General features: G+C 50.9%; 1 protein-coding gene and 2 pseudogenes across 5 annotated transcripts in view; 1 reads left to right on the plus strand and 2 right to left on the minus strand.

Annotated features, from left to right (window-relative positions):
- The window catches only part of LOC146854292 (28S ribosomal RNA), a 7,823-nt pseudogene extending 2,967 nt beyond the window's left edge, over nt 1-4,856 (minus strand).
- The window catches only part of LOC146854291 (uncharacterized), a 194,616-nt gene extending 171,769 nt beyond the window's left edge, over nt 1-22,847 (plus strand). For all 5 annotated transcript variants that reach the window (XM_085652075.1, XM_085652077.1, XM_085652078.1 and 2 more), the window contains one exon: nt 21,095-22,847. In XM_085652075.1, coding sequence (XP_085508201.1) covers nt 21,095-21,136 — 42 coding nt within the window. In that variant the 3' untranslated portion in view covers nt 21,137-22,847. The remainder of the gene's footprint in view (nt 1-21,094) is intronic.
- On the minus strand, nt 5,307-5,452 carry LOC146854293 (5.8S ribosomal RNA; annotated as a pseudogene).
- Nucleotides 22,848-23,326: the final 479 nt, after the last annotated feature.

Raw genomic sequence — 23,326 nt, forward strand, 5'->3', positions numbered from 1 at the left:
TTCACTGACTGCCTGTCAGCAACTTTCCTTCAGGCATCCATAGGAGTCGACGACGAAACCCGACGCAAGTTCACACCTATGCACCCGCAGCCCATGGGCTAGGTAACTTGGGCATTTCGGTGCTCACTAGGGTATTGACTATCCAAGGGTCTAGTTTCCGAGTCTCGACTTCCTAGCTATCCCAGAAGTGTCCTAAAACTGTTTATTTCTAAACTGTACTGTTTACATTGATTATACGCATGACGCGTGAGTGTTTCCACTCTGCACCTGAATCCCGTGGGCCTCCCACTTCCTAACCTTGGGTAGTATAGTGTAGCCCCAGCGATTCCCTAGGCCTAGGCCTATCCGATTTCCGTGACAGTGGTCCTTATACCACTTACTTAGTATATGGTTTGCGTGGCCCCTAGGGCCTAACTGTATTACTTACCTGTGTGACTTAATGTATGCTTGAATAAGACTGTGTTGTACTTACCTCGAATCTCATAAAGAGTGCTGAGGGTTGGACTAGAATAAATACACTTTATTTTATATATATCTGTTGTGGTGTCCTTTCATTTGGTATTCAAGGGGTTACAAATGGTATAACAGCTGGCTTCACATGCCATACAGAGTTTAGCCTAAGATTGCTCTTGTCCATGCTACCACTGGAATAGCTGGTCTATAAGGTTGACTTTACAACCAATCACCATAAGGGTCGTTTGGACTGATATAAGGTGTACACTAGAACTAGTGACATCCTACATCAGGCCAACTTCTCACACCCTTCTCCACTTCGGCCTTCAAAGTTCTCGTTTGAATATTTGCTACTATCACCAAGATCTGCACCTGCGGCGGCTCCACCCGGGCCCTCGCCCCGGGCTTCTGTGCGCACCGCAGCGGCCCTCCTACTCGTCGCGGCTTAGCCCCCGCGGCTCTCAGCGACGGCCGGGTATGGGCCCAACGCTCCAGCGCCATCCATTTTCAGGGCTAGTTGATTCGGCAGGTGAGTTGTTAAACACCGACAAACAAAAGTGAGTGGAGGGTCTAAGGGAGTTTAGAGACCAGCGCGGACAAATCCCCAAATACTACGACTAGAACAACAACATAGTCCGTGGGTCTATATTGGTCTACCTGATCAAGATGATTTTTTTTCAAAGAAAACCAGCTACAAATCTAAATAAAGGAATCCTTTCGAAAAGGACCAAGTCCCATCACCCACCAAGGTGGCATGCTTCATCATCTGGGACCTCCCATTAACCGCACCTGGTGCGGTGAAAGAGCTGCAACTCCTTAAGTTACTGTAAGAAGGAGGAGCTCAGGGATGTTTTGACTAATACAGCTTGGGGGAAATCACTCCCAAAATAAGAGGAAGCTGCCTGTAGTGTAGTGAAGTGAGGTGCAGTGTGTGAAAAAGTGATGTTAAAATTGATTAACACTGGAAAAATGCTTTATTCAAAATCCAGTGATATCAATGATAAAAAAGCAGAAATGATAGAGTAAAACGTGTACGCCAAAAGATAAGGAACACGTACTCTAAGTGTGGGTCTACATGTTTCAGCCAACTAGCGTCTCAAGGAGATGACCATGGCTTTCTTCAGGACCATAACAAAACACTACTGCAAAGTGATAAAGTGTATTCAGGGACATAAAAGGAACGATACGACCAACAATGGTACCTGCTTATCAGTAGATGTGCGGCACCGTCGGGAAGTATTAAAATCACCTGTTAAGAGAAACAAAATAATTTTTACTTGAATCGGCTTTTAACAGGGAAAAATATGCAAAAATAGAGAGAGCTGGACAAAATAGCAAATATAAGTAGACCAATTACACACGTTGCAAAAGTAAACGTCTGTCTGGAAGGGATTCAAAGTACCTCCTTACCCGTCAAGAGATTGGGGAACGTCCCACACTCCTGGTCACGACTCAGGGCGTGAGGCAGCGCTCTAAAAGACAAAAGGAACAGATACGCCAAGGTATTGTCTGCTCACTGACGTCGATGTAAAAAAAGGGGGTCAGCTGTACGAACTCTGACATTGCAACACTACTTATTAACTGACTATGAATCAAAGAATGTACAGGTCCCTAGTAAGAGGTCATTTCTTTTGGGCCATGCTTTAACTCAAGGCATGCCCGGTTCCTAACTCAAATACAATAGAGAGAAACCCGGGTGTCGAGGACTAGTCCAGGTTGGCATTTAGACTAGTAGGTAAGTCACTTATAAGGCAGTAAATCAGGAAAATTGGGGCGGGTCCAGATGTTTACCTGCCCACACGGTGAATAAAATCCAGCCCAGTTCGGACAGCAGATCATATAGACTGGAGCTCAAGTGCTGAGACGGCGACCCGAGTACCATGTTGCCTGAGTGGATAACCTCATGCTAAGGATGTGCTCGTGTAGCTAGGCCAGAAAGGCAAGTAGCAGGCTTGGCACTAGGTCGCTCAGTATGGCGAAATATCACTTAACAGACATCCAGTACCAACTAGTACACAAGATAGACTACGCACTGACTGCGCGCAAGTGGACAGCATGCATGTCCATACAACAAAGGCAAATCAAAACAACATCAACAGGGAGCTCTATAACTACGGAGTGCTTCAGGGTACGCTTACCTGTCCGTCGCTACCCCGGACCTCCTTCCTGAATGTACCGAGTGGTAGCCGGAACCGTGTCAGCGTAAGCCCTTGAAGCCTCGACAATCACGCCCTCAAGAATGAACGAATCACGTATCTGACCCCCAAGCACGTGATCTGAGAGTATTTGGCATCGAGCGTGAAGTCAGTAGCGGAAAGCGGAGCATGTCGGATAATGTAGTCGGCAAACGCCCTTGAGACGCTAGTTGGCTGAAACATGTAGACCCACACTTAGAGTACGTGTTCCTTATCTTTTGGCGTACACGTTTTACTCTATCATTTCTGCTTTTTTATCATTGATATCACTGGATTTTGAATAAAGCATTTTTCCAGTGTTAATCAATTTTAACATCACTTTTTCACACACTGCACCTCACTTCACTACACTACAGGCAGCTTCCTCTTATTTTGGGAGTGATTTCCCCCAAGCTGTATTAGTCAAAACATCCCTGAGCTCCTCCTTCTTACAGTAACTTAAGGAGTTGCAGCTCTTTAACCGCACCAGGTGCGGTAAATGGGAGGTCCCAGATGATGAAGCATGCCACCTTGGTGGGTGATGGGACTTGGTCCTTTTCGAAAGGATTCCTTTATTTAGATTTGTAGCTGGTTTTCTTTGAAAAAAATTTATCTTGATCAGGTAGACCAATATAGACCCACGGACTATGTTGTTGTTCGAGTTGTTAAACACTCCATAGCGGATTCCGACTTCCATGGCCACCGTCCTGCTATCTATATCAACCAACACCTTTTCTGAGGTCTGATGAGCGTCGGCATCGGGCGCCTTAACCCGGCGTTCGGTTCATCCCGCAGCGCCAGTTCTGCTTACCAAAAGTGGCCCACTAGGCACTCACATTCCATGCCCGGCTCCACGCCAGCGAGCCGGGCTTCTTACCCATTTAAAGTTTGAGAATAGGTTGAGATCGTTTTGGCCCCAAGACCTCTAATCATTCGCTTTACCAGATAAAACTGGGGGCTCGGAGCGCCAGCTATCCTGAGGGAAACTTCGGAGGGAACCAGCTACTAGATGGTTCGATTAGTCTTTCGCCCCTATACCCAGGTCGGACGACCGATTTGCACGTCGGAACCGCTACGGACCTCCACCAGAGTTTCCACTGGCTTCGTCCTGCCCAGGCATAGTTCACCATCTTTCGGGTCCTATCACGCACGCTCATGCTCCACCTCCCCGACAGAGCGGGCGAGACGGGCCGGTGGTGCGCCCGCCTCTGGAAGCGCGGCAGGATCCCACCTCAGCCAGCGTGCGCTGGCCCTCACCTTCATTGCGCCACAGGGTTTCGCACGGCCCTCCGACTCGCGCACGTGTTAGACTCCTTGGTCCGTGTTTCAAGACGCGTCGGGTGAGTAACCGACATTGCGGCAGACCCCTGGTGCCCGGTGTGGGCCTCCCCGCCCGGCGGCGCGACGCGGTCGGGCGCACTGAGAACAGTCTGCCCTAGTCTACAGTCGAGCAGGGGGCCCCGTCCCCCCCTTCAACCGCCCCGGCACGCCCCGAGGGGCGGCCGGGAACGGGTGCCCGGGGGAGGAGGCGGTCTAATCTCCCTCGGCCCCGCGGACACGGCTAAGCTGCTGCCAGGGGGGCTGTAACACCCTCCGCCAGAAGCGAAGGGCCACCTGCCACCCCGAAGCCTTCCCAGCCGACCCGGAGTCGGTCGCGGCGCACCGCCGCGGAGGAAATGCGCCCTGCGGGGGCCGGGTAGGGCCCGGGCGCCGGTCCCGCGGAGGGGATCTGGAACTCCCGGGCCACCGACCTTCCCGCCGTGTTGAATCCTCCGGGCGGACTGCACGGACCCCACCGTTTACCTCTCGACGATTTCACGCCCTCTTGAACTCTCTCTTCAAAGTTCTTTTCAACTTTCCCTTACGGTACTTGTTGGCTATCGGTCTTGCGCCCGTATTTAGCCTTAGATGGAGTTTACCACCCGCTTTGGGCTGCATTCCCAAGCAACCCGACTCCAAGAAGAACCGATCCCGGCGCGCCGGGGGCCGCTACCGGCCTAACACCGTCCGCCGGGTGAGCCTCGATCAGAAGGACTTGGGCCCCCTGAGCGACGCCGGGGGAGTCTGTCTTCTATACGCCACATTTCCCGCGCCCGCCGCCTGGCGGGGATTCGGCGCTGGGCTCTTCCCTCTTCACTCGCCGTTACTGGGGGAATCCTGGTTAGTTTCTTTCCCTCCGCTTAGTAATATGCTTAAATTCAGCGGGTCGCCACGTCTGATCTGAGGTCGTAGTCGGAAAGAAAACGCCGGAGCGTTCAGGGGGGAGCCGGGGAAGGCCAGGCAAACCCTGCCGGAGCAGGCGGGGCCTGGCGTACCCGGCAGCGAGCGCCCTCTTTCCCCGGATCGCGTCTGGAGGGGTTTCGCCCTCGCCAGGAAGCCGGCCGCGGAGGAGGGCGCCCGAGGCGCGTGCGCGCGGGCAGCTGGTGGGACACCACGGACAGCCACGCGCGGCACGCAGCCAGGCGTCCCGGGACGGGCCCGGGGCGGACCGGTCGCCAGGCCCCCTTCTCGGGGGGCCAGGCGCGCCGGCGGCGTACCTCCGTGGCGGGAACCGGCCAGGGACCCTGCCAACGGGCGATCGGAGGTCTGACATTGTGGGGGGACGAAGGGGAAGCGGAGCTCACCCTGCGACGGCCCCAGCCGCGTCCCGGGGAAGCCCCGGGGCGATTGACGATCGAGCGACCCTCAGACAGGCGTAGCCCCGGGAGGAACCCGGGGCCGCAAGGTGCTTTCGAAGTGTTGATCAATGTGTCCTGCAATTCCCACTAATTCTCGCAGCTAGCTGCGTTCTTCATCGACGCGCGAGCGATCCACCGCCAAGAGTCACAGGCAACTTTTCGAAAACGTTCGCCCACCTGCGGACGCAGGAGAGGCGGGAGGAAGGCGACGCCGTCCGTCCGTCGCCCGCACGGCGACACGGCACAGGCGTCCCCTTCAAGGCTTCCCCTCTGGGAGTCAGACAGCACCGTCGTGGGGGGGAAAAACATTGCCAGGCGCTCGGCCTGGGAGCCCGCCCCACCCACCCGGGGGCGAGGGAGGGAGCTCCCGGAGCGACGGGAGCAGGCAGCCCCGCAGCCGCCGGTCCCTCCTGGGGTAACCTATCCACTCCTATGTCTCTAATAGCTCCAATGCCTCTTCTCACAGGAGAATGACTTTTCCACAGAGAAGAGAGCATCAGGCCAGAATGAGGGAAGCCAATCTGAGGATTGAGAGGGAAGAACTTGCCCTTGCCAAGGAGAAGCTTGCTCTGGCCAGAGAGCAGAAGTTAAGTGGGTTAGATCCCACTGGTGGCAGCAATATCCCTAAGGATAGAGACAGGACCTATGACAATAGAAACCTGAGCAAGATTGTCCCTCCCTACAAGTGTGGGGATGACATCCACAAGTGGATAACTGCTTTGGAGAGAGCTTGCAAAGTACAGCAGGTACCCCAAAGTCAGTGGGCAGCTATCTTGTGGCTCTCCTTCTCTGAGAAGGGTAGAGACAAGCTCCTCACAGTTAGTGATGAGGATGCTGACAATTGCACTGTCCTGAAGAGTGCTCTGATTGATGGGTTTGGCCTAACCACTGAACAATACAGGTTGTTGTTCAGGGATACCCAGAAGAGACAGACTCAGGACTGGACTGACGTTGTAGATTGTGCCACTAAGGCTTTGGAAGGCTGGTTATTGGGTAGTAAGGTTAAGGACTATACAGGATTGTATAATTTGATCATGAGAGAACAAATCCTTTACAACTGTCAAAACCAGCTACTGCATCAACACCTGATTGACTCTGATCTGACTTCTCCCCAAGAATTGGGAAAGAAGGCAGATAGGTGGGTCAGGACTAGAGTTAAGCAGAAAAACCAGAATCAGGGCGGTGATCAGAAAAAGGCAGACCAGAAGGGTAATGATCAGAAACAAAAAGACCAGAAGTCTTCACCAGGCTCCCAAAAGGCTCAGGGGGAGGGTGGTTCCAAAAAGGATAAGAAGAAAGATGGCCAAAAGAAACCCTGGTGCAACTATTGTAAGTCAAACTCACATTGGTTTAGTGAATGCACCAAAAAGGATAAGCCCCCAGCCACCATTGCCCCTAAGGCAACTGTACCCCCTAGTCCAGCTGTAAGTGGTGGTTCCCAGCAAAAGGGTGTAGTAGGGTTAACCCTGGGAACTGAGGAGGATTCTGGCCTAGTTAGGATACCTACTCAGGCAGTTCTGATCTGTGGTGGGGACATAGCTTTGTCCTCTACTGTGGGTCCCAGTAACCTGGGCAAGTACAGACAGACTCCTTTTATAAATCATAGAATGGCTCAGGCCTACAGGGACACTGGGGCTAGTGTCACAATGGTGACACCTGCCTTTGTGGACCATGGACAGATCATGCTAGGTGAGAATTACCTAGTGACCAACGCTAGCAATGCCACTACTTCCCATAGTGTGGCAATTGTTAACTTCTCCTGGGGAGGGGTAACTGGCCTCAAGAAAGTTGTGGTAAGTTCAGACCTTCCTGTAGAGTGTCTGTTGGGAAATGACCTTGAAACTTCAGTTTGGTCTGAAGTGGAGTAGTATAGGACCCATGCAGAAATGCTGGGGATAGATGCACATGTCCTTGCTGTGACCAGGTCACAGGCCAAAAAGTGTAACACTGAACAAGTGCTAGATCCTGGGACAATGGACCAGACACAACCCAAGAGAAAGAGTAGTAGGGTAAAGGCTGTGCCTTCCCCCCCTGCCTCAAGTGGTGGATCAGCCCTCACAGGAGGATGATTCTGAGAGCCCTGAAGGAACTCTCCTAGAAGAACTGGAACCTGATCAGGTTGAGTTTCTTGGGACAGGGGGGCCTTCCAGGGCAGAGCTGAGGCAGGCACAATTAGACTGTCCTTCTCTTGAACCCCACAGACAGCAGGCTGCTGCTGAGGCTGCAGGGAATGCTCAAGGTATCCATAGAGTGTATTGGGATGAAGGGCTACTGTACTCAGAGGCTAGAGACCCCAAGCCTGGTGCATCCAGGAGGTTGGTCATACCACTGAGTTTCAGGGGCTTCCTTCTCACCTTGGCCCATGATATTCCCCTTGCAGGACACTTGGGCCAGAATAAGACCTGGGACAGACTTGTCCCTCACTTTCACTGGCCTCACATGTCAGAAGATACCAAGGAGTTTTGTCGCTCCTGTGTCACCTGCCAAGCCAGTGGCAAATCAGGTGGCACCACAAAGGCCCCCCTCATACCACTACCTGTGGTGGGGGTTCCCTTTGAGAGAGTGGGGATAGACATTGTAGGACCAATGGACCCCCAAACAGCATCTGGGCACAGATTCATACTGGTGATAGTGGACCATGCCACCAGGTATCCAGAGGCTATACCGCTAAGGACCACAACAGCTCCTGTTGTGGCAAGGGCCCTACTTGGAGTATTCTCCAGAGTGGGCTTTCCAAAGGAGGTTATTTCTGACAGAGGTGCCAACTTCATGTCAGGATATTTGACTGCAATGTGTAAGGAGTGTGGTGTTAACTACAAGTTCACTACACCCTAACACCCACAGTGCAATGGGCTTGTGGAGAGATTCAACAAGACCCTAAAAGGGATGATAAAAGGTTTACCAGACAAGCTTAGGCGAAGATGGGACATCCTTTTACCCTGCCTTCTGTTTGCTTACAGAGAGGTCCCACAAAAGGGGGTTGGCTACAGCCCTTTTGAGCTTTTGTTTGGGCATCCTGTAAGGGGACCCCTGTGTTTAGTAAGGGAAGGATGGGAGAGACCTCTCAGACAACCCAAACTGGACATAGTGGATTATGTACTTGGCCTCCGCTCCAGGATGGCAGAGTATATGAAGAAGGCATCTAAAAACCTTGAGGCAAGCCAAGAACTCCAAAAAGCTTGGCATGACCAAAAGGCTGTGCTGACTGTGTACCAGCCAGGGCAGAAAGTGTGGGTGTTGGAGCCAGTGGCCCCAGCAGCACTCCAAGACAAATGGTCTGGACCCCACACTATTGTTGAGAAGAAGGGAGATGTCACCTACTTGGTGGACCTTGGGACTCCCAGAAGCCCCCACAGGGTGCTTCATGTCAACAGATTGAAGGCATATGTTGACAGGGCAGACATGGGCTTACTCATGGCTACAGATGAGGGGCAGGAGGAAGAGAGTGACCCTCTCCCAGACCTGTTGACTCAGAACCCTGATGATGGCTCAGTTGATGGTGTGGTCTTTTCTGACAGCCTCACTGATCATCAGCAACAGGACTGCAGACAAGTTCTGCAGTCCTACAGACATATGTTCTCTCTGACCCCAGGTCAGACAAACTGGTGCACCCATGAGGTGGACACTGGTGACAGTCTGCCTGTGAAGAGTAAAATCTACAGGCAACCTGACCATGTCAGGGACTGCATAAAAGTTGAGGTACAAAAGATGTTGGAGCTGGGAGTCATTGAACCTTCAGAGAGCCCTTGGGCTAGTCCTGTAGTTCTTGTGCCAAAACCTCACACCCAAGATGGTAAGAGAGAGACGAGGTTTTGCGTGGATTACAGAGGTCTCAATGCTGTCACTAGGACAGATGCCCACCCAATACCTAGGGCAGATGAGCTCATTGACAGATTGGCAGCTGCCAAGTTTTTGAGTACATTTGACCTGACAGCAGGCTACTGGCAAATCAGACTAGCTGAGAATGCAAAGGCCAAAACTGCTTTCTCGACCCCAGGAGGACACTATCAATTTGTGGTAATGCCCTTTGGTTTGAAGAATGCACCTGCTACTTTCCAAAGGTTGGTGAATCAAGTCCTTACAGGTCTGAATGACTACTGTGCAGCTTATCTTGATGATATTGCTGTCTTTAGCTCCACATGGGAGGACCACCTGGTCCCCCTGAGGAATGTTTTAGAGGACCTGCAAAAGGCAGGCCTCACTATCAAGGCCACTAAGTGCCAGATAGGGCAGAGCAAGGTTGTATACCTGGGCCACCTGGTTAGTGGGGGTCAGGTTCAACCCCTGGAGAGCAAGATCCAGACCATCAAGGACTGGACTCCTCCAACTACCCAGACTCAGGTCAGAGCTTTCTTGGGCCTGACTGGGTACTACAGAAAGTTTGTTAAGAACTATGGGTCCATTGTGACACCACTTAATTACTTGACCTCTAAGAAGATGCCAAAGAAAGTTCAGTGGACAGTAAGCTGTCAAAAAACATTTGATGACCTGAAGCAGGCCATGTGCAGTGCACCTATTCTGAAAAGTCCAGACTACTCCAAAGAGTTCATTGTCCAGACAGATGCTTCTGAGTTGGGTGTGGGAGCTGTTCTTTCACAACTGAATGTAGATGGTCAAGACCAGCCCATTGCTTTTATTAGTAGAAGGCTGACCCCTAGAGAGAAACGTTGGTCAGCTATTGAGAGGGAGGCCTTTGCTGTGGTTTGGGCCCTGAAGAAGCTGAGGCCATACTTGTTTGGCACTCACTTCAAGATTCAGACAGACCATAAGCCCCTCTTGTGGCTAAATCAGATGAAGGGTGAAAATCCCAAACTTCTTAGGTGGTCCATTTCCCTACAGGGGATGGACTTCACAGTGGAACATAGACCTGGGACTGACTATGCCAATGCAGATGGACTCTCCAGATATTTCTGTGAGAAGTTGGCCTAATATATGATGTCACTAATTCTAGTGTACACCTTGTATCAGTCCAAACAACCCTTATGGTGATTGGTTGTAAAGTCAACCTTATAGACCAGCTATCCTAGTGGTAGCATGGACAAGAGCAGTCTTAGGCTAAACTCTGTATGGCATGTGAAGCCAGCTGTTATACCATTTGTAATCCCTTGAATACCAAATGAAAGGACACCACAACAGATAAATATAAAAATAGAATGTATTTATTCTAGTCAAACCCTCAGCACTCTTTGAGATTCGAGGTAAGTACAACACAGTCTTATTTAAGCATACATTAAGTCACACAGGTAAGTAATACAGTTCGGCCCTAGGGGCCACGCAAACCATATACTAAGTAAGTGGTATAAGAACCACTGTCACGAACACAGGATAGGCCTAGGCCTAGGGCTACACTATACTACCAAAGGTTAGGAAGTGGGAGGCCCACGGGATTCAGGTGCAGAGTGGAAACACTCGCGCGTAATGCGTAAAAGTCTATAGAAATAGTAGCTATTAGAATTTAGCAGTTTTAGGACACTTCTGGAATAGCTAGGAAGTCGAGACTTGGAAACTAGACCCTAGGATAGTCAATACCCTTGTGAGCACCGGAGTACTCAAGTTACCTAGCCCACGGGCTGCGGGTGCATAGGTGTGAACTTGCGTCGGGTTTCCTCGTTGACTCCTATGGATGCCTGAAGGAAAGTTGCTGACAGGCAGTCAGTGAAGAATGTCCGGTGGATCCCAAGGATGGAATCAAGAAGGAAGGATACCTGCAAGCAGAAGGGACAGAGTCTAGGTCACCAGCCAGGAGCCGGGAAGGAACCAGGCGATGTCGTGCAGATGCAGGTGAAGAGGTGAAGTTTGTCGCAGCAGCCACGGGTACCAGGAGACGTCGAGGACGACCAGGAGGCGAGCTGTCCCACGAAGGCTCTTGCTGTCGGCGGCGTCTATGTCGAGTTAGGACCCAACAAGCCTTGGCAAGCGGAACCCACGCAGGATGGAGGACTTGCTTCTAGTGCAGACCAGGGAGGTCTGGGGTGCTTCTCTTTCACAGAGGAGCGAGTGCCAGTCTGGAGGAGCCGGACCAGCAAGATGAAATTAAAGGTTCGTCGTCGCAGAGGTCACTAGCCAACGGGCCAGGAACCGGACAACACGTCGAGCAACCCAGGTGCAGAAGGGCCCCACGCAGAACACGTGAAGTGTGGGGAGCTGATCTTCTTTGCAGATGGTGCTCGGGATGGGGGCTTCTCAATTCCCCAAGCACAGCCTCGAGGAAGCCTCAGAAGTCGCGCTAGTCAGTTACTAGCCACTTTTCCCAAGTCGCCGGTCCCACGTCCCTCGTCGCCTCCACGGGTCTCAGCTTCGCTGCAGATGTGGATCTGGGTCAGAGGTGTCTGGAAGTCTCGGCGCTGGTCAGTCTCTGCAGTCGTCCCTCGTAGGATCAGTCGCAAAGCAAGCAGCAGTCACTGGATGGTGCCTGGTTGCCCAGGGTGGTCACTCCTTGGCCACAAGGGAGATTTCTTCAGTCTTCTTCCTGAGGTCGAATGTCGAAGGTCCAGAGTTTCTGTTCAAGTTGCAGATTCAGGATAATCTAATTTGCAGGGCTCAGCTACCTACTGATATACTGGGCTAGTGGGCTGGGCTACCTGCAAGGTCCCTCCTATTGGTGGGACCAGGAAGGGGAGTGGTTACACCCCCTTTCCTTTGTCCAGTTTCGCGCCAGACCTGGGGCTGGAGTGCTCCAGCGCCGGTTTGAACTGGACTATGCATGGGACACCTTGTGTACCCCAGGCAGTGTCTCATTCCTTTCAGCCCTCCCTGCCCCAATACACTAAAGTCTGTCTGGGGAGGTGCTAGCACCTCCCCAAGCAGGGAACCTATTGTTCAGGCCTCCCTGGCTGGGAGGGCTCCCAGCTGCAGGAGGTCAGACTCGTGTCTGTGGCAGCAGCATCCATTTTGTGATGCTGAGGCTTTGGTCCGAGTTAAACAGCAAAGTAGGATTTTAACATGTCTCTCCCTCTAGAAGGGAGGAATAATATCCTCATCCCCAGAAATGGCATGGGGGTATTATTCCAAAGTGTTAGACACCTTACACGACATTTTTTGATAAAGCCAAACCATAGTTACCATAACCGTTTAAGATTATAAGGCACTTTAAGAGTATATGGTAGGCTATATCATAGAACAGCTATAAGGACTTGGTTCCGAATGCTGCAGACAGGCTCAGCTCATGCTAGAGCACCATCTCACATGTTACCAAGCACTCTGCCTCCAGGATTGTTAAGGCCTGCCATAGGAGTGGCTCACAGGTACACATGTCTATTTTAAGGGTAGATATAGGTATACTATATCTAAGCAAGGGGTGATTACACGACCTTGCCCCAGCTGAGTGATCAGCCAGTTATGTCTGATTGGAAGGCCAGGCCAGGGGTGGCATAATACATGCTACAGCCCCTGGGAGGCCTAGGGTACACCTATGCCCTGGGTACCTAGGGTACACTGTACAGGGTCCAATAAGGTGACCCTTACCAATTGGGTATGTACCTAGGGTACATGGAGTCTATTTTAAAGAGAGAGCAGACAGCCTGAGACCCTGAATGGCAGGATCTCAGGCCAACTAAGTCGAAAAACCAGCTAGACACTAGGCAAAAAGTTGGGGGTAACCATAGTCAGATATCCACCTTCCTACACAACCCTCCCCCTCCCCCCCCCCCCGCCCCCCCAAACGAAGGGAGATAAGGCTGTCCTTGACCAGGTAAGCCTATATTGCCTAAGTGGCCATATAAGGAAGAACTGGCATGGTTACCCCCTGTCTCATGGTCCACTAAGCAATCCCTCACCCTAAAGGTATCATAGGGTCTCCACCATAGGGAATCTCTACCTTTTGGTGTGTCTTTGCAAAGTAAAAGGCTGGTGTTGAGATGGAGTACTGAAGTGAGTGTCCTCAAAGTGAGGCCTCCGCTTCCTCCAATCATCCTCCACCATGGATGCCTTTCTTCCTTTAACTGAGTTGCACTGTGCTCTCAGGGTCAGCCTCTGGCTACCTAAAGCTGGAGGCTGGGTCCCTTTGGTGGGCTTACTGGAGGGACAGGTCAGGTTTGGGCCCCTAAGGTCCCATGTTTGCCTGTGCCCAACAGAATCCCTCTGGGGGAGGTCCCTAACTACCTGTAAAGGAGATCCCTCAGGAATGTTTTTAACCATCACCTGGCTAGGGCTACTAGCCAGGCAATCCTCATTCTTTTGATGGGGGGGGGGTTCTTGTGGACAGGGGCAAATGAGCCCACATCGGGCACTTCCAGGCTGGCCCGGCCATCTGGTCGCCCCATTGGAAAGCATTGCGCGCGACCAGATGGCCGAGGGGGAGAGGTGCAACCAGATAGCCGGGACTGAAAGGACTCCCATCTGTCCAACCCGAGCCTTCGCGCTAGGGTTCCCGCCTGCCCATGCAGGGCTCCGTGGCTGCAGGGCTCCGTGGCTGCAGGGCTCCGTGGCTGCAGGGCTCCGTGGCTGCAGGGCTCCGTGGCTGCAGGGCTCCGTGGCTGCAGGGCTCCGTGACTGCAGGGCTCTGTGGCTGCAGGGCTCTGTGGCTGCAGGGCTCCGGGCTCAAGGGCTCAAGGGCTTCAGGGCTTTGGGGCTGCAGGCCTCGGGGGGGGGTGGGGGGGGGGGCTCGTAGACCCCACGCTGGGCCTCAGGCATGGGAGGCCCGGCGGAGCTCCCGGGCCCCGGACGCCCGGGGGACCCATGGAGCCCATCCCGGGCACTTTGCCTCGCCGCGGGTTGGAGGAGGGAGCACCGGACGCCCCGGGGAAGTGTCGTCCGGGCTTGGCCCATCTGGTCCCCGCCTGAGAATCGCCATCCCCAGGAGGGGTGTCCCGGCATACCCTGCCCCTACTAATCCGGAGGAAGGCTACCCACCTTTCTTGTAACCCTCGCTCTCCGAGTGACGGAGGGGATCCTAGGCGCGGATGCGCCCGACCTCCTGGAGCCCTGACTGGGATCCGGGAGTCAAATGAGCCCTCATCGGCACTTCCAGGCTGGCCCGGCCATCTGGTCGCCCCATTGGAAAGCATTGCGCGTGACCAGATGGCCGAGGGAAAGGTGCGACCAGATGGCCGGGACCGAAAGGACTCCCAGCTGCACACACCGAGCCATAGCGGTAGGGCTCCCGCCTGCCCTTGCAGGGATCCGGGGCTCTGCACCAGGGTCTCTTGTCCCAGGCAGATGGACACTTGGCAGGACGTGGGATCCCAGGCCCTGACCAAAAATCAGGAGGCCCGGAGCCGGTCCCTGCTTCCCAACGCAGCCAGGCCGGGGAGATCGGGGAGCCTGCCCAAGCACGAGGGACCCCAGTCCCGGGCACACGGTCCCTCAGGTTGTGCGCTCGTTTTCCACAATTTTTTTCAAAATTCCGCGAAGTAGCATTCCGCAAATTCTGCCCAGCCCTATTTGATACATACAGTGAAGCTTCATGATGTGTGAAAAGACACATGTCCTGAACAATGAACAAACAGCAGTGAATTTGCCCTTTGGTACATAACAGAAAACAAACAAATGCAGAAAGGAATTAAAACAGTCTCCAAATGCTTGCGGACATGTTTGTATATAGAGTTTAAAAAAAAAAAAATGCTCTAAACAAACCTGGTATAGATTAGCTAGCCATTCCTTGTCTGGTCACCCTTGCAGGATACAGAGCATAAAAGCACCTCTGCTTCCCCCTGATGACAGCCAGTCTCTGGGCAATTGTCTGTGAGGGGTGTGGGCCCATTGGGGCACAAGACTGAACTTCACCTCCTCCCGGCTACTATGTGCCTGAGATTACTATGGACTTATCTTGTCACAAGATCTTAATGAGCCCCTAAAATCCTACATTTTAAAAGTAATGGGTTACAGTGAAGCGTAAGTATCAACCTTGTTGTAACTCTCTCCAATTCATGTCTCTACTGTGGGAAGTGGGCTTCTAAAAAAAAAAAAAATCCAGCGATCTGGCGCTCCACCAATATCCTGTTTCACGTAGCATAGACACATACCGATACCTCCAAGTATCAGTGACCCTCCCCGAGTGCCATGTAACTATAAGGTGCTACCATAACTAGTGATAAGCATGTGTGGGTGTGGGGAGCTCGTCTGGATCCAGACCTAGAGACGGAGACAAAGCGCAAAAGTAGTCCATAGCTTTATTCAGTCAAACGAATAACTAGCTGTGACTGTTTACCCTACCATGCATATTCTCAAATTGGAACCCTTGATACGCTGCACTCAAAAGCATCTTTAAACCAATCCCACCTCCATTTCCATTGTGTGGCCCACTGGCCCCATCCCCCAATCTACAGCAGGACTAGGAATACAAATACTTGGTCAATGTCACTCGTTCTCTCTTCAGAAAACTTTGGTTCAGGTCAATTGGCTATCCATCCCTGGGGTGGGGGACGCTGGCCAACACTCTCTGCAAATGGACATGGGTATTGCTGAATTTTGCGAGCTTGCCAGAATCAATTAGTGCAACATGCTATTGATATTGAACCCTAGCTTGGCCAGGCATTGCATTGGGTAAATAATACTGTTCGAACAAAGCAGTTTCATGTCATTAAATTTGGGCCAGGACTTTGAGGATAAAGCCTGAGTATATGAAAGTGGTTGACCCTTGATATTGTAGCGTGCCTTTTCTCTGGACATGCATAATGTGGTGTCTCAATCTTGAAAACTGAGTAAATGTGCAGTTAGTGGGTGCAGAATAGTACCCAGGAGGGGGTGAGAGTGTGTCTTAGAGCAAGATATTGATTCATCTGCTCCACTTTCAAGGTGTGAAATTTGAGCGATTAAAGGACCCAAACAAAAGGTGTTGGACAGGCCACACGAAGGGCTGGCTCCCTCCCCGCATGACAGGGCCCAAGCCCCGGCCCACCAGGCGTGACCCACGAGAATCACCCGCACCCCGTCTCCCGACGGAACTCCTGCCCTCGGACCTCCATGTATCACGGGCCCAAGCCACCACCGGCTCCCCCGGCCGGGTCAAGCCGCCATCTTGGGCCCTGCGCCACGAGGCCGCGTGGCCTCCATCCGACCCTAACCCTGGGCCTGGCCGGCCCCGACATCCCGGCACCACCATCCACCCAGGAGGTGAGCGGACCACTTGGCAGGTCAATGGGAGAACGAAGCGCCAAGGACTCTCCCCCGCCAGGTGCCAATCACCTCCAGCTCCCCCAGGCCCCGGCTCCACCCCCCTGCTGGGTGTCTGGACACCTTCATCCCGGACCCTCCGACCTCCAAGTGCGAGGGTCCGGACATCAAAGGGCGCCTGCCCTATAACTGGAGCAGCTCCGGAGCAGGAAGGCAGTTGTATCCTGGAGTCGAGAGACACCGAGAGAACTCAGCCTTGACGGACTACTGGCGCTGCCGTAGCCCTATCTTGCGAACTATCGTCCGGCCTGCTGGCGCTGCCGCGGCCTTCTGCAACATCCATCCTCGTCGGGACCTGCTGGCGCTGCCGCGGCCCGTTGTAACGACCATCTTCACCGGGCCCTGCTGGCGCTGCCGCGGACCGTACATCGACCATCTTCACCGGGACCTGCTGGCGCTGCCGCGGACCGTGTATCGACCATCTCCACCGGGACCTGCTGGCGCTGCCGCGGCCCGTACCAGCTAGACCATCAAGCTCGAGGATTGTGAGCTAACCACCATACCATCCCAACTACCAGACTGGTAACCAGACTGTCCCGCTACCCCTTTTCCTATCTTGAGAGACTTGAATCGAGGGGACCCCTGAGTCCAGACCTCCTTGTACCATTCCATCGTACCTTAAGAAGTGCTTATAAAGAACGCTAAATCTTCTCCTTGTGTGGTATCTGTCTGTGGGGGGGAAGTTATTTGTCTGTACGATCGCTGGAGACGGCTCTCCCCGGAGACCTCTCCGCTTGTCCTCGGCCGACCCTCCCGGTCCGTCTAACAAAAGGTTTTTAGCAAACCAATATTGGTGGACACAGGCCTGCAATGCGAATATTTTTGCGGCATGACCATGCCTCCAGGTCTTCAGTTTTGGCGGCGATGACAATCAAAGGTTTGTACATTTTTTAGCAACTTCTTGTTAGATCAGAGATGTGCTGCTCCACTCCATCTAGTCCATTGTTTTGGCTCTCAACTGCTCAGTGAGATGATCATGTATGGCGGAGTCTGCAAGATTGATTGTCTTCAGGTCCGCCTTGAGGCTCTGCAGAATTATGGTGGATTGCTATCCGGTCTAACTCTCCTCCAACTGCACCCTTGGGTTAGTGTTTAGCCATGGCTCAGTGCTAATTAGTCTTCCACTGGTCAGAAGTTAGCTGGTTCTGTTTTGGTTCAGCTTCACCCATTCTCTGTATTGTGTTTAAAGCATTATCTCATTACTGGGGTGGTGTTCACAAGCACAGACAGTTTCTTACTCACCAAGCCGAAGCTGCCCCTGTACCTGGGTATAGTTAAACGGAAACCTGCACAGGCCTATACCATCATTCGCATGGGTGGTTATTATGTAGAGCAAGAAGTGAAGGAAGCCGTGGGGCCTCAGACTTCTGCATGGCCTTTGGCCCCCTCAACTCCACAGGCATCTATGGTAATCAAAGGGATGGTGGCCATGAGCACTCCCCACCAGTCACGGCCACCCACTGCTCTTACCCATCATGGTGGGTCAAGTACAGCCTCCGACTCATTACTGGCCCGTTGCCACTACAGCTGAACTACATGTAGGATTGGGAGTGGAAGACAGCCCACAATTCTCCGTGTACTACTCCGTCCCAGTCCTTCCTGTCACTGCATGTCATTCATGCCACTCGGATCGTGTATTTATTTACTGGGGGAGTGCAAATTACCAGCTCAGGCTAGAGCTCTGTAATTACAGGATCACATTGGCTAAACATGCCGCTCCCCCATGCTCACCACTCGCCATACACCCCTCACCCCCAGTGCCCTGAAAACCATGTACAAAGGCCACTGCATCATAGTCCTTCCGGGCCATGTGATCTTCCTTGCTACCTTTATTAAAACTCTACGCAACAGAATGCGGATTGACAGCACTGTCTTAAACTGGTTCCAATCCTACTTAGAGTGGGTATAATATAGTTCAGATCGGGAACCTTTCATCTCTCCCTTTGGTGTTCTGCAAGGTTTTATTCTGGCCCACACACTTTACAACCTTTATGTGGAACCTCTAAATTTAGAACTACAGCTTATGGCCATCTTCGGTGATATCAATCCGGATTTATAAAGCGCGGCTAGTCACCCCATAGGGTATCCAGGCACTTTGCAGGTCCGCGAGGCTTATTTGAACAGGCAGCTCTCGAGTGCCATGCAGCATTCTGGAAGTGAGGTTATGGTCTGGAGTGGCGTGGAGAGGGTGTTCCAGGACTTTGCTGCACTGTGGGAGAAGACTCGTCCTCCACTGCTTCTTTGGTAGATTTGGGGAGTATGGGCAAGTGAAAGGGAGGTGGCGCCTAGTCTTCTCGACGGTTGGTGGCAGTTCAGGCGGTGGTTAACATAGGTGGGTCCTTGGTTGTGTAGAGCCTTGTGTGCTTGTGTCAGCAACTTCAATTGACATTTCTTCTGTACGAGGAGCCAGTGGAGTTGTCTGAGGTGGGGTGTGATATGGGTTTGTCGGGGAAGACCGAGGACGAGTCTGGCTGCGGCGTTCTGTATGGTCTGAAGTCACTGTAGGAGGTGTGTGGCAACTAAAACATAGAGGGCATTGCCATAGTTCAGGTGGCTGGTGATAAGGGCCTGTGTCCTGGTGTCTTGTGTGTAGGGGTAGCCACTTGAAGATTTTGTGTGGCATGTGCAGAGTAAGATAGCAGGCAGAGGAGATGGCGTTGATCTATGATTTTATGGTGAGCTTGTTGTCCATGATTATTCAGAGTTTTATGGCATGGTCGGAGGGAGTGGGTGCGGCTCCTAGGTCTGATGGCCACCAGGAGTCATTTCATGTGTTGCGGCTGTTGCTGAAAATCAGTACTTCAGTTTTGACTGTGTTCCGCTGCAGGCAGGCAGTTTTCAATCCATTCGGCGACACTTGCCATGCGTCTGGAAGCTGGTTCTGGTGGTGGGGTCGTAGATGAGTGAGAGGATGAGTTTGGTGTCGTCTGCATAGAAAATTATGTTGAGACCGTGCGATCTGATGATGTTGGCCAGTGGGGTCGTATGCGTTGAAGAGTTGGGGCGGAGGGATCAGCCCTGGGGGACACCACAGGTGATCTCCTTGGGTCCAGAGGTAAAAGGTGGACAATGGATCCTCTGGGTTCTTCTGGTGAGGAAAAAGGTGATCCATCTCAGCATGACCCCTTGGATGCCAACATGGTGGTCTTTCAATCAGCGTGTGATGGGATATGGAGTCGAAGGCTACCAAGAGGTCGAAGGCTCAGAGCTGCTGTTTATCCTCCGTCAAGGAAGGTTTGAATGCCGTCAGTAGCTGCGAACAGGGCAGTTTTGCTGCTGTGATTGCTGCGGAAGCCATATTGGGAGGCATGGAGTATCTGGTTCTATTCTAGGTGTCATGAGTTGCTTGTAGATTATCTTTTCCAGTATCTTCGCTGAGAATGGGAGTAGGGAGATTGACTGGTAGGTTTTGAGTTCAGTGGGGTCAGCGGAGGGTTTTTTGAGTAGTGGTCTTACTACGGAGTGTCAACAGGCATCGGGAAATGTTGCAGTGGTGATAGGTGTTGAGCGGGGTGTGAGTTCCTGGCCAATCATTTGATTTCTGAGGTTGAACGTGGTGCATACATGGGTCTGTGGGAGCTCTCAAGTGGATGGATTTCATGGTGGAGGTGGTGTCCGGGGTGAAGGAGGTTCCAGGTGGTCAGTCTGTGGTTCGTGTCGGTTGCGGTGGTGGCGTATCTGTTGAAGTCCATGGGTGCGGGTTGGGGTTCAAAGTTGCCGTATAGGGTTGCGATCTTGACATGGAAGAAGTCAGTTTGGCTGTCTCACAGCTCCTGTGAGAGTGTGATGTTTTCACTAGCTGCCGGGTTGAAGAATTCATGGTGTTAAGAGGAGGTTACGGGATGTGGTAAAAGGTGGGAATGTCTGCTGAAAAGTTGCATGTTTATAACACTACAAAACCTCTAATGAAAAAACAAAGTGAAACCTAATTAAAGAATTGAGACATTAGTCTAAATGTCTATCGGTAAACTGATGGCTCTCCCCTCTATATTGAAAAAAACAAAAATAATACTCTATTGTCCCTCCCACCCCCTTTTGATTGGACAGCTTTATAGTTTATAAATGAGCCAAATGCTTGCAGGTGTTAGCTTATTGTTGTATTTGGGCTCCAACTACCTCCCTTAATCCTGCCTTACGGTACTTTATGCTCTGTTCCTGATAACTCCTGTGTTTCCCACTTCCCCCACAAATTCTCTCCTTCTCTGATGAGCACCTTTTGGGAGACCTTAATTGTCTCCTAGTTCTGATCCTCCTGTAGAAGCCATTTGAAATCGAAAAACTGGAAACTGTTGAAAGGGTTATGATGACCTTTAACTGGCGTCATACCAGTTACTGTACTGAATGTTGAGCGGACCACTAAGATGGATAGATATATCTATATATCTCTAGCTCTCTCCATCCTTACTAAGAGCAGAGATCTGTAGAGACCACAGGTGGCATGTGTTATTGTTCCTCTTAGTAACGTACTCTAATTCTCCATGGTAGATTTCAAGGTCTCATGGGTGCAAGCCTTGCTGTCCCTTGAGGAGCCTCAGCAGTAGGCGTCTTACCATTTGTACATGTATCTAGTTAGAGCCCTCTTTCTCCTGCCTAGACTGATGAATGTGAGTAAGCGGTTGATAGCTGTGCCTCGGTTTCTTGTGTCTATTAATCTCTGCCATATTCTCACCCTTTCAGGAAAAGGCCTTTTCGGTCACGGACTTAGAAGATGTTGATTGACCACTCCGTTGGGACCACTCCAAGTCAAGAGTGTACTAACATCACAGGAGCTAGAATGTAGATGATGCTGTTCTGGTACTCACCCCAACAGGAGAGGCACTCTGAAGGAAGTACCGACCAGTGATAATGCTGTCTTTCAAATGCAGTGTAAACCTGTTCTTGTTGACAAACTAGACTGTGAAAACGAGTTCTCCTTTCCTCCCAGTTCTATTATTATTATTATTTTTTTTACAGCAGTTCTGTCTTTCTGTACATGGAGACCACTAAGTCAAAAAACCTCAATTGATGCACAGAAAAAAAGAATCCAGTTCTGAACGGTTCGTGCTTTAGTTTTTGCCATACCGAAAGACCTCCACCTAGAAGGTTCTAGGTCTTGTGGACAATGAAGGTGCTTGTGGTCTAGGATTAATTTCTTACTTCCAGATTCACATGTGCCAGTGTTTCTTGAGGGTTGGAACATGCGATGAGAGTCCATTTATTGCTGTTTTATAGAGGGGGAAGTGATTACTGGAAATCCCAGAATCTGGTCTTCTAGGTTTCCTATCCTTTGGGCTTGGATCAGAATGTGATGTGCCCTGATTATCCTTGCCTCTGAAGGGGACAAGGTGGTTATACTTGCCCTAATTTCATTGTTTAAGTATCACCTAATGGTTAGGAGATTATCTGGTGAAGAACATTTAGATCCATTGGTTGCTCAGCAATTGCAGCTGGTACGTTATGAGGGCAAGTTTCTCACCCTAGAATAAGTAGGTATTTCATGTTGACATAACAGACTTGTACCTCATTTGTATCCAGATGCATATTTGTCATACTACAGTTTCCTCTCACGTTGGCAGAATAATATAGTTAATGTTCCAGAATGCAGAACTCTCCCAAAGAGTGGTCGGATTGTATAGATTTGTTCGTTATAAACCACATCGACAGCCCTCAAATGTACCTAGCTAATACAGTGGATGCAATATCTTGGATAGATGGGCATTAAAGTGAAAGCTTTAGATAGCTATCTTGAAACTGCACCTTTTGATTTAGCAGAATTGCCTATAACATTTGTTCAGAAAAGGTACAAATCTTAGCGCAGCTACCACATAAATAAAGCTAAATAGGTGTTTCTGGGTATGTGAATTGGAAAGTAAAGCCACTCTGATTTACTGATTTCCCTAGTGTGTTCTAATGACACTACCAAATCCCATAGTGGAACTTCACTACTGCTATTTTTCTCCATGTTGGCTACACTGTGGAGGTATTTCCCTGCAGTGCAGTGAATGTTAACTCCTCTACATGTGGTGAGGGCAGTTTCTCTTTCCACCTCTTACACTCATTGTCTTCGACCCGGGAGGCTGTTGTGGTGTTCTGAGGGCATCAATGCCTCCTTTGAAACTTCAACCTTCCTGCCCACAGTTCGAGCCACAGGTAAGACGTTGAAGGCTGGAATCCTCAACTTCCCCATTCATTTATTCTCTGCCGTTGCGCAGCTCCCATTAGAGGCACCACCCCTGATCATGCTCAGTGAATCCATCCTGAGGAACCCTGGGCAGTAAGTGACTACCTGGGTTTTCCCAGAGGTGAATTTATTAGATACCTGATACGACTGGTTTGAAAAGCTACATACAGATTCAATCCTAAAGATGGTGGGCACATTAAGATCGGTATTTGTTTGTTAATATATACTTTTTGTGACTGAATATTTATAAATAAAATATTTTGCATCAAACATTGAATGTGTTTAGATGTTTTTGTTTTTTTTTAAACAATGTTTCTGGACTAGAGGGACCGTTTGTAGGCTGGTGCTTGAAAGCTGTTGGCAGGATTGCAGTAAACTTCGTTTATTAGATCTTATTATTCTTAAAGGGTGGGTCCTAAAATATTTTAAAATTGTGTTTTTAATTAAAATAGATTGGGGAAGAAAAAAAAAACTTGGAAATAATTTTTAAAGCACTTGCATAGACAGACTAAACCGAGAACTAAGTCCACCACCTCATTTGCCTACCTCACTATCCAAGTTATAGTTTCTGATTGATCCATTTTTTAAAGTTTAAAACAAAACCATTTTTAAACCAGATAAAACTTCTAGAAAAGGAGTCCACTTTTCTTTCTGAAATCGCACTACTGATTCAAATATATTCTATTAACTGAATAAAAATAGAGCAATTTACAGAGGGATAAGTTGCCTACAATCCTCTTCAATTCAGC

This window comes from Triturus cristatus, chromosome 4_1 (assembly GCF_964204655.1).
Source record: "Triturus cristatus chromosome 4_1, aTriCri1.1, whole genome shotgun sequence".
Classification (NCBI taxonomy): domain Eukaryota; kingdom Metazoa; phylum Chordata; class Amphibia; order Caudata; family Salamandridae; genus Triturus; species Triturus cristatus.